The following is a 14,822-nucleotide window of genomic DNA, read 5'->3' on the forward strand; positions in this document are numbered from 1 at the left end:
AATGATTGTAGCCCCAGAGCATCTGTCCTCAATGGAGCATTATCATCACAGTTTAACACCCTCCCTGCTAGGCTCTATGAGGCAAAGTAATGGGTGAGCAGATGGACAGAAAAATTCCCACACTCTCAGAGAAGCACTCTCATTCTGAACAATGCTGGCATGCTGAAGCTTGACATTTAGCCTCAGAAAAGGGACAGAGAAAATAAAAGTGGCAGCTACCACTTCTTTCTTTACTGTGCTGATGGAATTAGTCATTCAATCTGCACTATACAGGATACACAAATACCATACTGATCAAAAGACAGGGTTTTCTCAGCATGTAATACTATTAGAGAGATCGAGACTGGGGGCTTTTTAATGATACTGAAGTTTTATGAACTGTTACTTGTTTAAGACTTTAATAACTGGTGTGATTAAGTTCTTAAACCACATATGAAGATTGAACTCAGAGGATCAGCAAAAAGAGGAGTAGCAAACCACTGCCACTAGAACAGCAAACCATCAAAACATATTCCCAGTGTAAACTCATCAAACCACGGACAAATTTCATTCTGAATCTTCCTGTTCCTGTAGAATGGAGCTAATAATACTCACTACCTTTGAAAAATAACACCAATATCTTACACAAAAGGGAGAAGAAAAGTTGAAAGAAGATTCCCAATGAGAATCATTAAATAGAATTCTTACTTATCTTGTAAGAGAGTTAATTAAAATAGTAATGTGTTCATGGTTAATTACTGGAGATGAGATCAATCACAGGAGTGAATATGAAAGCTGGAGAAAAAAAGAGAAGGGAAGAAGTCTTCAGTGATTTGTTTAGAAAGAGGACAAGAAACAAGCATTTTCACTGCAACAACAGTCTCATTTTAATCTCTATCAGTAAAGAATCTACTACAGAGATTCCTGAAAGCTTAAACACACACATTCATTTAAGGTACCTTGAGTGAATGGCCTTTAAGATCTTTCTCCTGATACGAAATATATTTCACCATTTATTGTAAGAATGAAAAGTATTTTTTTAATTCACAATTAAAAATTGAATAATTTAAGACATGGGAAGATGTAAAACAATCCTTTAAGCTCCATCAGAATTGCTTAAGCTCTTGTTGAAAACTCCTGTGTGCAAAAAGGGAGTTCACACTACACTATGTGCAATAGTTATAGCTCTGTTTTATTCCATGTTATTTCTCCTTGTATTTTAAGGAATTCTGATACAGCAATGAAGTACAGAATGCAGCTTGGGATCAAGCATGCCAACTAATATCTCCATCCATTAGAAAAGTGGAAAACAAACCACTGCAAGTTCAAGAAAAAGTTATACTAAGGCATAAGAATAATATTTCATAATACATTTTAGTTAAACTACTAAGCAATTCTCTCATAGGCTTAAAACATGTCTTGATCATGAAGGTCCTACAGACTAACATTTTAAGCAGCTTTTCAATTCCCTGCACACTCCACAAAAAAATAAGCAGTCTCGTACTAAAAGCTTGGAACTAGTGAATCACAAAGCCTGTATGACAATCCAAATGAACTCACAGACTGGTATTTTAGTATTATCCCCCATACAGTGTGGTCTGGTATTGAGTCAATTCTGCCAAAGGGCAGTTCTGCACTCTCTTATCCCAAGCCACATTTCCATTGTTCTGCATTCTGCTGAACAAAAGCTCCCAACATCCTAAACTATGCAACAATCCCCTGCGGTATGGAAGAAGGGGAGAAAGCAATACCAGCATTTAGACCTTAAAACAGCATTTGAACTGGATTGGAGAAGAAAACAATGCAAAGTCCCATCACATCATCCTCTTACTTTGAATAGAGAGATATGGTTCCTACTCCAGACACTTAAGGAATACCACTGTCTGTGAGAATTACTGGTGAGAATTACTGGTGAGAATTATCTGAAGTGTACTGGATGGAGCTCCTTAAATATAACCAGTGTAGAACCAACTGCTACTCACATGCTCAGGCATAAAAGTTCAAGAGCATATAACGTCATTATGGGAAATTCTTCACTTGATACTCTTCTTGACAGGTATGAGGTCTAGTATGGAAGTCCTTCACAATGCCAATTTTCCCCCTTAAAATTACATGTACTGTGGTTGCAAATATGTAACATATTTAATATACAATCTTTCGGCTTTCAATAAATTCAGGGCTTTAAAATTAGGGGACTACATTTTCAGTCAGTGCTTTTTCAGTGACTTGCAATTAGAAGAGTTAACAGCAGATTAAAGTGGTGTTTGTAACAACCACATGCCATGGGTGTAAGATGCTAAAGTCACATAGGCAAACAGCCAATACTGCCACAGCTGTCACTGTGATTTTGTTGATGTCCTCCAGAGCAAGCCTGTTGCCTTGGTGCCAAAACCACAGCCACTGCCAAAACACTGGCAGAGATCAGAGCTGAAGACTTCAGTCTTCTTCCCAGGAGCTCTGATGGAAGCAGCTCAAAGCTCACTATCCCCCTTCAAAAGAGCAGGTGTCTGCCACACTGTGGCAACGACTAAAACTGGTGCATTCTATGATTTGTTCACATTCCTTCCTCCCCCCAATATTCCTTCATTTTCTTCCTTACTGCAATGTGGAACCACAAGGAAATAAAAGGAATAAAATAGAAACAAACAACAACACTTATTTTCCCGAAGTATTAATTCTACCCTTCCATTCTGTAAGATCAGGACAGGATTAAAACTCTAAATACAGTTAGAAGCAAGGAAGTACCACTCCTTTTGGCTGTGCTGGATTCTCAGAAGAGGAAAGAAAATGATGCCAGAAAAACTTACTCCCCTGAAGGGAAGCCAATTCTTTGTCTCTGTTCAAAATTACTGTAAAAAGTCCATGTCTTTCCTCTCTGGTATGAGAATGCTTTTTCTCAACAGAGACAGTCAAAGCTACTGAATTTCTTTCCAAACTCCAGTGATTTATTCATATACACATAGATAAGGAAAATAAACAACATTAAGACCATCACTACAGCCATACTGAAAAAACAATGATAACACCAGCTCTTGCATTGCTAAGCAGGTTGAACTCACTACATCTTCCACAGGACACTGCCCTCCTCTGCTGCTCTCTGTTACTTTTTATCTTAATGAGGGAATTTAATGCTTATGGAACGACTCCAGTAGCAATGGAGAGATCCAGGAATAGCGTGGGCAGATGCTGTGCACAAGTTTCTCCCACAGCTCTGCCAATCAGCCTCAAGCCTGACTCATCTGCTTTTAGCATTGTGTTTTCCTGAAACAGTGTTGTTTTTTTTCCTGTGCCAAACTGTATGGTGTAGAGTTCCACTAGGCATTAAAATGACTGCAGACAATTTTTCCCTATCATGACTCATGAAACCAGGGCTGTAAGGGCTTGAAGATGGGGGTAAAAGAGTGAGCAATAAACCAGTAAACTTCTCATGAAAATTAATTTACCTATAAAAATACTTTCTGCAAAAGAGTAGAAAATCAATCCCAGGTGTCGTCCCCCCACTGAAGAATAAATACCCTTCTTGTCCTTCTTTCGTCTCTGCAACAGTATCTAAACCGCAGCTGCTTCTGAATCAAGCTAAGTTGTAAAACTAAGCTGCGTTATGAATTTCACTGTTCTTCCGCAAGGGCTACTCTGAAGAGCATCTGTCAATAGCAACATCTGGTTTTGGTTCATCTCAAACTATTTTAAGGGCAGTACTGGAAGGTATTCAAAGTATGGCAAAAGGAGCCAAACAGCATTTTTATTGTTGCAATTTCAACACTTACAAGCCTGCATATCAGCCTAAGAGTAGGTGAGGTGTGAGCCAGGCCAGAAGACTGTTTATCCACAATTAAGTGTCACTGTGAGGTGTTAATATGGAGAGGTATGCAAGAACTTAGTTGGCAACTTTGTGAAGATAAAAAATAAAGGCTCTTTATTTAAAGGAGCATTTGTATTACTGCTGCAGCAAACAGCTTATGGCATGTGCCATTTCCAAGTTCCTGTAAAAGTCTTTTTTCCTCCTGTAAAACCCAGCCCAGGTCATATCCTGAAAAAGTTTGTCATTGTGATGGATGGAAGCATGCATGGAAGCAAAGACAAATTTCAAGGAATATCTGGCAGAGGAAAAGTCATTAACACAACTTAATATACCATTTAACAAAAGTAGCCAGGATAAATTTTTGATGTGGCGAGCATTTTAAACAGAGTGACTTTTTCACAAAGGTCAGAGTCTTCCAAGGTAAGGGCATACGCACAAGCTACTGCATAGTAAGCTAGACTATGTACTTCCATGGTGTCAGAGCCAACAACCTACAGGCATACTCTTACCCTGATGGAAATGTCAGGTATGTTGAAACATCTCTCCCTTTCATGCAATCTAAGTTGGCTATTTTGCTCTTGAGCTGCCAAAGGGTAAGAACTTAACCTCAGGTATTACAAAGCAGCTGCTCTACCATAACTTTACTTACTGTAGTAAACTTTATTACTGGTCCACACTTCCACTGCACAGCATCTATGAAACACTGCAAAGTGGATCCAAAAGAACAAGAAACAGGCACTGTGGCAATTTCCAATTGCTGCTAATTCAGGTTTCATATACACAACTTACACTTCAGTTCAAATCTTCTTAACTCAGTTATTTTCAAAGACTGCTAATGAACAACTCCTCATTAAAGTTTCATATATGTTACACAGAGAAAGCAAGGAAGATAGCTAGCCTTAGCAGGTATTTATTCAGGTATATGTGAATAAAGGAAGAACCTTGGCAGGAGACCTGCCTTTCATAAAGGACACAGATGAGGACAGTCAGCAACACTTTTCTTTACTGCTTAGTAATTCTGATGGAAATTAAAATCAAGAAATAAATTCCACAGTGGTGTTCACTCTCCTGTAATCAGCAATCTTTGCCTATTCTCAGTATATTTCTTGCATTCTTACCTTTGAGTTTCTTTCATAATTCCCCACAATGTTGCCTGAGTTTTCAGAAACAGTGACATTGACCTCTACCGCATTACAGCCTAGCGGTGAAGCTCTGTCAGTGATTTACAAAGTGAAGGCTTCCAAGGGCATAGGAACAGCATGCTGCCTCCTTGAAATTATTTGTATTATTCTTCTACTTTACCTTATTTTAGCATGTAATTGATTTAAACATAAAATGAGATTTTGTTTTTCCAGACATTTCATACAATTTGATTTATTATAAAAATACATTATTTCTAATTTATGGCAACCCCTTCTACACTCTTTTTAATTACATGGGTATTTGTGTTCCATTATTATCTTTCTGAGTCTGATGGCAGTATTACAAATGTACCAAGTTCTTTCCTAAAGAGAATGCTGTTTTCTTTCTCTTTTTCAGCTCACTATACCCTGAAGTTATCCTGAGGAAGTCCCTTAATGAATTTAAGAAAAGCAGCAGAAACACATCCTCTGTGAGAACATTTCCAGCAAACTGTCCTCTACAACACTTTTATTTCTGTCTGGAGACACAGAGACAAACAGATGGGACTGTTTACAGCTACCTCGTGCACACATACCACTGTCGTTATGCTTTTAGAGAATCTGCCCTGTATATATGCCAGAAACAAAGTTAAAAATAAGAGATTAAGAAAAATATCTAACCTCCTTTCAAAGACTCCAAGTTATGCTGTCACATTGTTGCTTAACTATCTCCCTAGGTCGTTTCACCTTCTTCCTGCCTAAGCTTATTTAAGTTCCACTTTAGGCACTGGATCTTGTTACACCTTTGTGTATAGAAAGAAAAATCCTCTATTCCAGTCTTAATTTACAGATGCAAAATCCTACATATGAAATAATTAATCCACTATTCAATATTTCTTCTATAAATTGCAGGTATTAAATATGCTAAGCACTGCAGCATGATAGCTGTTTTTCTAGACCCCTAATTATCACCATCACTGGAGATATTAAGACATGTGGATGCGCCACTTAGGGATATGGTTTAGTGGTGGACTAGGCAGTGCTATCTTAGTGTTTGGGCTTGATGATCACAAAGGTCTTTTTCAACCTAAATGACTATATGATTTCAACAAATTTCTATGAACCCTAAGACACACTTCTTGTAACTGTAGATGTAGTTTATGGTGTTTCAGGGATTACAAAGGGAGCTCTGGGATACCACTGACACAACCTACCTGATTTCAGATTTTGAAGTGGGATAAATCCCTCCCTCATTCCCAGATGTCTCACCCACACTTGGTTATACTGAAATGCAGATTATGATAATGGAACCATTAATAAGCAGTTCACATCATTACAAATCGGTAACCTGCCATCCTTGTTATCTGCCAGTCTTTGTTAACTCCAAGTACTTTACCAGCAAAGATTTCATTCTCTAGGTTTCTGAGGAGTCTCCTGAATGTCATTAGACCTTGCTAGGAAAGACTTCACTCATTTCTCTCCATGTTCACATCTCTCAGAACCAGGCTGTAAATGATCCATGTCTGTAATTTTAACTCCATTTGTGCAAACTTTTAAATGCGGGGGCCTTTGTTTTATCAGGGCAAAAAATCACTAACTGCTTCATGGGGTTTTCTATTAGAAATATTAATTATATATATGTACATATGTATTTAAAATTGCTTTTACCTTTTGCTCCTTGTTCTAGTTTCAGCACTGCAAGAAAATGGTCTAATTCTGCTCTTATGAAAATCAAAGTGAGTTTCTCCAAGTGTAACTGCACTGATGCATTAATGAACATAATATACTCTGGCACTGAAGGAAAGGTGGACTCAAAGCCTTTTGAGTAAGAACTCAAAATTCTTACACAGCATGCATGAATATGACTTTTCTGTTCACACCACTAGATATTCTCCTGATTTTCTTCCAAATAATCACAGTTAAGTCCTCAAACACAGAGTGTTTCATCTATTGCTGTCACGTTCACCAGTGGGCCACAGAATACTTTGGAACTGCTAGGCAGATGACTGGATAATCCAAGCTTCCTCTATTTCTCCACTGCCTCTTAAATCTTGCCCTCTGACACACTTGCCTATGGCAGCCATGCCAAGCTGCCCTGGAAAAAGCATGGAAAAGCAGCTGCCTGATGTTAAAACAAATACCAAAGAATACCATAATATGGGAAAAAAAGTAAAGAACATATTGTCTCATAATGTAAGGAAAGTGAGGATTGAGTCTGCCCTGGTTACCTGCAGTGACATCTTTCAATGTCTCTAATTCAGAGTCGGTAGAATTCCTTCAAAGTGAGAACAGACCTCAAGCCAGGAGTTAATTAAAGTACTCTCATCCTTAGCTAAGTGCAATTTTCCTAAGCTCTTGCATAAGTGATTACAGCAAGACAGCAGGATTCATGTTTATTACCTGAATTGTCTGGTAAACTGAAGGATCAAATCCTTTCACAGTCACCTCCCGAAAAACTCTTGGCTCCAGTTCCTCTTTGGTCAGATCACAGTGATATATAATACCTAAAATAGAGTGAAAGGCTGTCAGCTTAGTGTACGTCTATCGTTAAAAGGATGCTGATTTAAGTGCTGTGATGGAGTAATGAATGGCAAAGGTAACTTGGCAAGGGGAAGAACAGTAGCTCTAGACACATTCTTTCAGTTAATATATAATTTAACACATACATATATGCACTTCATCTAGGCAGGGTGCAAAGGCTTTCTGTACAGAAGGAATAAATCTCTGTGCCCATATAAGGCCAGCTATCCAAAGTGGCTAAAGCAAAATGGAAAAAATACTTGTTTTCATAAAGTTACACAGCACTTACTGAAAATGATGATGTTGGAAGAAATAAATAGGAGGTCTGTTTTGAAACATCTCCTCTAGAGCCACCAAACAGAGACTAAATATATCAAGAATTTCATTCAGGTCAACATTTTGCTCTTTATGATAGAGTACTTCGAAAATACAATTCAAACAGATGGCTGCAAAATGGAAAAAGCTAAGCTTTTGAAATTGTAGCAGACTGGCACAGGTTACCTGTGTAACTGAACAGAATTTGGTCTCATGCAATTTATTTCACAACCTGATCCTGCAGGTTTGAAGGCAACTTGACTTGCTTGAGTTGCACCCATGTTTTCCAAAGGACTGTGCGCATGAGAAAATTTATGTATATAAGCAGTATAAGATTTCTAGGTTGCAGCAGACGCAGAATCTCAGAGACTGCAGCAATCTAGATATTAAACAGACATGTAATTAGCCAAGAAGAATTTTGTATTTAGACTATGAATTATATTTCCTGTCATTCATCCTTAATAGCATTTGAGCATGAACACATAGGGTAACGTTTTACAAAATCCTAATATTCATGGATATACTGCAGATACATATGACACATAAAACTAACCTTGGTGTTAATTATTCTTTGTTTTTCAGCTTTACAAAAAGGTGGTCTCTATAAAATTTAAAATGTGTACTAGGGAAAAGAACACCGAAAGTTAAGGCAAAAAGCTCCTCAATGTAATAAAACTAAGGTGGACAGGACTTGATTGAAATATTGTTGTATTGTCTGTATTTTAAACACTTTCATGAAATCAGAAGTAATTATTACATAGGTTATAGCTATAAAAAATATACTGAAACATGAAATAATGAGGAAACGTATCTGATACAAGAGACTGGTCTCATTATATCACTGACTGTGGAAAATCAGAAAGATAGATGGGCAAAGGAACAGAGATGAAAATTAACGTTCCTGATAACTGATAAAGACTTTCTATAATGGTGAATTAATAGGGAATCTAATCTGATGGGATTTTTTTTTTTTTTTCATTTATCATAAGTAAATAGTGAACCTAATGAAGGGTGACAGGTACAAACAAGTATTAAACCAGCATTTCCCTTAAAGATTAGGATCCAGAAAGTCATGCCAAAGCACAAAGAAAAGCACACGAGGTGCTAACAGGCAGAACAGACATTTGACATATATTTACAGCCACCCAAGCTGGATAATGTATTGGCAAACATTACACACAGAGCAGGCCGAATAGCTGCGTATTAGGAAACCCCATGATAAAGTATAAGCACAGTCACAGACTGCATTTCAGGAGTCGATCAACCTAATATTACAGTAACATGCAATTGAAACCCTGATACTGCATCTCATGTTCTGTTCTGTTTTTAGTGGCATGGCAGTTAATATCCAAAACCATAGTAACGTTGGTGCCTGCACTCTTTTGGGTGGTAAATAAATGCAAAACAAGAGAGTGCTCACTTAAGTATCTTACTGGAGTGGACAGCATGGATAACTATATTTTTTAGGGAACAGCAAAAATTATTTTTATGGTCAGAATCTATGGCTTTAGAGCTGCTTTCTTCATTATTTCATACATATGTTTATTATTAATTTTGTTTTGGTATTAAGCATAAATAAACAAGAATTAACATTAAATGTCAATTTATTTCTCATTAGGAAAAAAAGTACAACTTAATACAAGTGCAAATTATATTGATGTCTAATTGCAAAGTATGAAGATCTATGTTTATCAAGGACCAGCTCCATACCTTTTGTCTGATTATTCCACTGATGGGGCAAATGAAGGCTGCATGTAAAAAAAATATCCACACACCTACCTAAAGATTGTCTCTCTGGTCTGATTTCCTTACCCTTTCCTTATGCCCATACAGCCTACCTCCATTTCTTCCCTTCCTCTTTCTTCTAGATTCCAGGTTGCTCATGGCAAATCCTCTGCAGATGCTAAGCACATGGATAAAAAGGAAATAAAAGTCTGCCTAAGCAATCAGCAGGCAGTGAGAGCAGCCATTGCTGGCTGACAAGCCACAGATTAAAACAGATCTCTGGGCTCTTCCCCTCCACATGTTTAGCAGTTGCAGAGACTCTGCTGGCTCAGCGGATGTGAACAGTGCAGGCTTGTAAGACTGGCAACTTCTTGCCCATAAGCTGGGATGTAAGCAAATGAACTGTCTGAACCATCATGCTGGAATATGTCAGAGGTAAATGCAAGAGTGTCCTTGAGCTCTTCTCCAGTTGCAACGATCTGAATGTTGTTTAGAAGTTTGTTTAAAAGAGGAACTGGAAACCTATCTTATTTCTGGTTATACAACCAGTAAGATAATAATAGGAAATCCATCACCCTTCTTATCTGCTAAGCAGAAACATAATTTTGAGAATTTGACACAATCCTTTAGGAAAACCAGAAAACCTATCAAAACTATCATACGGCCATTTTGCAACGTGGCCCTGCTCTAACTGAAACAGAGGAAAAATATATGTCAGATGCTGTAAGAACAGTTTGGATCATCTTATGATTCATGATCACTTACAACCCTGGACTAAGATAAAGATTATGAAGCCTATCTCTCCTCTACATACTTCAATCCTTTCCTGCATTACCTATTGATTGTTTGGGCTATAAAGGAATTTAAAATAGAACAGCAACAGCAAAAAATTCCAAAAAAAAACAACCGACCAACCAAAAAACCCCAAACCCAAACACCACCCCCCCAAAAACAGCAAACACATTTTCTTGTCATATACTAGCTTGACAATTGCATAGAAAGTCCCTTATTATTCAAAATCCTAGAATACTTACTGATGTTCCATACATGTATTATGAAATACATTGGACAGCTCTGGCTTTGCAAGAGGATTCCTACAGCAATCCAACAGATGCAAGCACAGATAGTAAGAATGCTCTTATGAGGCTGTGCATAAATGCATCACAAAGATATCAGAAGTGTCTTTCTAAAATGTCCTTCAAAACTCTGATGAAAAATCCCAGTGAATATATTAAAAATTGTCTTCAACAAAATTTGTAAACTTGTGTCTTGCTGTATGAAGCAAGAGCTGTGAATGCTATTTTCCTCTCTAGTACAAGCCAGTCTTAAGTAATTTCTCAATGCAGCTCTCAAATATTAGTATGCATATTATTTAGGCCTCATGGATCAATGCCTGGTACATTATGAAGTGCACAACCACTGCTTAACTACATGGTGGGGAAGCAGTTTCCACTGCATCTTAGAGATACCTAATAACTACTAAACAGAAAATGAGAAATATACTGTTTCCAAGAAAAGGAACAATAACTAGGGGAAAACAATCTTACCTGGAGATAAAAAGGAAGTAAACTGATAGAATATTTCTGTGTCCTTCTTTTGGCCACTATATCCTACAATACTGCCAACTTCTAGGGGGAAAGTCTTGAGATGTGCACCAGTAGCTAGGTCATGAAGTTGCAGGATATTCTTCACATCATGCAGATAGCACAAAACCAGGAAGTTGGACCTCACACAAGCAACCCATTCTGCAGATTGCAGAAAAGAGAAACAAACACAGTGAAAATAATTATAAGAAGGAACACAATCAGACACAATCTGACTGCAAAATTATTTAGCATTCCTAAATACATGAATCAAAATTTCTGACATGCATTGAGGTTAGATCTCTAGAAGTCACCTGCCTTCTGAAACAAAAAGGTGAACCCAAAAGTAAAGGCTGACATTCTTTCGAAACACACTAACCATGATGCTTGAAGATAATTTAGGCAGACAGAGAAGTAATGAATTGCTTAACCAAGATACTTACACATTTGCGGTGCTTATAGGCCATTATTGCTCTTAAATATCACATATTTCAGTGTAAAACTGAAGCAAAACACTGCTCTTTGCCAGGAATACTTATGGAAATGCATGAAAATAGAAACAATCATTATGACTCAGACTTAAGCTAAACTCCTAAGAACAGACAGACATGTCCTGTACTGCACACTGAAATATAGCACCTTAAGTATTCAGGAGGCAATTCTCTTAAGTAAGCTCTACTGGGTGTAAGAAAAGGATTAGTCTGAGGTGACACCCTTAACACACCATCACAAAAAAAAATGTTTATTCAAGAAGCTAACGTTAAACAGCGTTCTTTAGACTGTATGCTAGTAGGAATACAGTCAACATAATCTGGCAAAAGGATCCAGGAACAAAATCCTCTACAGAGGTCATTTCCTTTATACCTCTCCTGGCGGTCCTGGGCCCTGCAGAGCTGCCCACCTCAGCAGTGCAGGCACGAGAGCTTCTGTTTCAAAGAACCTTTCACATTCTGAGTTTGTTCCTCAGAACAATTACCAGAAATGTGTGAACTTTTTAATGGAATGCTGATTTTCTTAACTGGACTTTGGAAAAGCTAAACTGAAAAAAAAAAAACAACAAAAAACCAAACAGCTCTGGGCTTGCAATTTCTACAAAAATCCCTGCAATTCTACTGACCATCTCGTTTCAATCCCCACCTTTACATCCTGTGAAGTGTAGAAACTCTTCAGGGCTCCAGTTCACCTGGAATATATCATGTAACATTCTCTCCTGTCTCCTCTGCCACTGGCTTTAGATCTGTAGTGACAAATTCTATTTCTTTACTTATGCAGGAAAAAGACTGAAACCTCTTCATCTCTCTTACTACTTCTGTCATTTTAAAAACCAGTTACCCTACTTTGGAACAAAAGTATTTCAACAACTTCTCATTAAGTCACAAATCACACACAATCAAGACAAACTACAAACCAGGTTAAAAGTCAAGAAAAAAATATCTGGAAGGAAAGAAGGCCATTTTTTGTTTGTTTGTTTGTAAGGCTAGGTGAAGTGGTGATTCTTGTCCTCTACCAACTTTAGATGTGCAGCTTCTCCCCTGACAACTCATACTGGCAACCTAAATCATGGCAAGGTACCACAGACAATGGCTTCTCTAATGTGCTGTAAGCAAACCCCGAAGAGATGGAATAAAATGAGCAAGAAAAATTAGGTAGAACCAACAGGGGCACGCAGTAATGTCAAAGTAGCACTGTGAGAAGGGGAGTTTAAAATACCGATATTGGAGGAAAAAACATCGAAAACAAAACAGCAGCAAGCCAAAATCGACTGATTTTCAGTTTTACAGTTTTATGTTATGCACATTTTAGCAGGTGTTTTGAGTTCCCCCAGAGTCCTATAAAACCAAATAATCTGAATTCAGAGTTTTACTGAAGACAGTTTTATAAATGGAACTTTGCACATTCAGGTTCCAGAACAAAAGTTCAAAGTTGTATCATGTGCTTCTTCCATTAAGGCTAACAAAGTCTTTCTGAATTGAAGGTCAAAATTCTTTATTCTGTAGCATTTAGCTTCTTTAACAGTCCCTGCTTTCATATACAGTTAAGGTCTGTCATGACCCCCTACAGCTCCAAGACCTTCAAATCCTAATAGCTCAATACAGTCTACTTTCCTCTTAGCTTGCTCCTGAAATACCTGAATTTAACACTAGGCTGACTTTCTAGCCATACGAATTTGTTACATAAGCACCAAAATAAAGTTTTAGTACTCTTTTCTTCACAAAGATCACTACTAACACTTTTTTACCCTAAGACATTCTAACTTCTTCATGAGCTTCTACCCTAAATCTGGGAATTTTCTAATCAAAGCCCTGGAGTGCAACACTAACTGAAATTTCAGCCATGAACTGAAATAATAAGATACAGAACAACATAACACTGTTTATAAATTAGTAATTTGTGTGTAATTTTAGCTCTGCAGTGACTTAAACTGCTTAAGTGAGGCCAGAGAACAGAATAAACTTTGCAAGTTTGATTGTTATATCCAGTTACATATTTTGAAATACAGCATCATTCTTGGCTGTATGAACAAGGAGAATACACAGTATAGTACTTATTACATTGTCACTGCACATATCTGCTAACATTCATATGTATAACTGGTTTAACACAAATACGAATTTAAAAAACCAGCATCCCTACAGTAACACACTATTTTTGCTTGCAGATGTAACTAAAATGTCCAGTTTTACTCTTGAAATTTCCTGACACTTGAAAGTTTCACAAAATGGATTACAGATAAACTTTAAATGTATAATATATAGATTTGCTTCAGTAAAAATACTACTTAAGCAATTTTACAATTAAATTGTGATGACTCTTAATTCTTCACTAATAATTTTATGAAACATTACAGTTTAATGGATTTTTTTATTAAAAGCTGAAGTACATTATTACTTTGACTTAAATTACAAAGAGATATTATTCTTTTACTAAAAAAAAGCAGTTGCTGCTGGCTTATGTGAAGATTCCTGAAGAGCTTGCCTAGGAAACAGCAACATTAACTCAAATCAGAATCAAAACAGAGCAAAACACTGAAGCAGACACGAAAGAGCAGAAAAAAAAAGACACTAAGAACCTACGTTTATACACAGCAAGCTAAAACAATGCTGAATTATTAACAAGAGCTATTTTTTGACTGCAAGCTATATGCTGAGTCTCTGTTACTCCCACGCTTGGCACAGATAACTGCAGATACTGTTGAGTTTGTTGCATTAGCAGACTCCTTGGCTTTGCTCATGCTTTGCAGAACACATACTGCGTACCTCTGCACTTCCTGGAACCTTCTTCACATACCTAGAAGTTAAAGCTGACAACATTCCTGAAGGCTTCCTTTATAGACAATAGGCAGAAAAAAGCACCTTTAGGATGCAGTTCACTCAACTGCTTTGGATACCCCGTTCTGGAATACTGTGAACTTCTTTGCTGACCAGTTTCTCTAACACAAGTGGGATTTTTATAATAAGCTAACCATCTAATACCTGTCCAATATATAGGGTTGGTTTATTTTCAGTTAATACCGATGAAGAGAGCAGTTATTTTCACAGTTACACCTAAATTTATCAATTATTCTCCAGCATACTTGCAATCCACCTACTTACAATACCCATTCAAGCAAGGGACTTATTTAACAACAAACAAGTAGAGGCTGCCTCTTCCAACCTGAGCCTGTTGGCTCAGGCATCAGAGAGATGGACACAGCTGGAGACACTGGTAGGTACTGAAAATAGATGTGAAGAATTATTGGCACTGACAATTTCTCTCTGAAGATGACAGTGACCACCT

General features: G+C 37.4%; 1 protein-coding gene across 1 annotated transcript in view; it reads right to left on the reverse strand.

Annotated features, from left to right (window-relative positions):
- The window catches only part of PREP (prolyl endopeptidase), a 97,662-nt gene that overhangs the window by 32,798 nt on the left and 50,042 nt on the right, over window positions 1-14,822 (reverse strand). The window contains exons 9-10 of the mRNA XM_061366746.1: window positions 11,010-11,207; window positions 7,303-7,406 (exon numbers count right to left, since the gene is read on the reverse strand). Of these exons, the coding sequence (XP_061222730.1) occupies window positions 7,303-7,406; window positions 11,010-11,207 (302 nt within the window). The remainder of the gene's footprint in view (window positions 1-7,302; window positions 7,407-11,009; window positions 11,208-14,822) is intronic.

Source organism: Neopsephotus bourkii, unplaced genomic scaffold (assembly GCF_033783945.1).
Source record: "Neopsephotus bourkii isolate Nb327-2 ecotype Australia unplaced genomic scaffold, CSIRO-AGI_Nbou_v1 NB_1358, whole genome shotgun sequence".
Lineage (NCBI taxonomy): Eukaryota > Metazoa > Chordata > Aves > Psittaciformes > Psittacidae > Neopsephotus > Neopsephotus bourkii.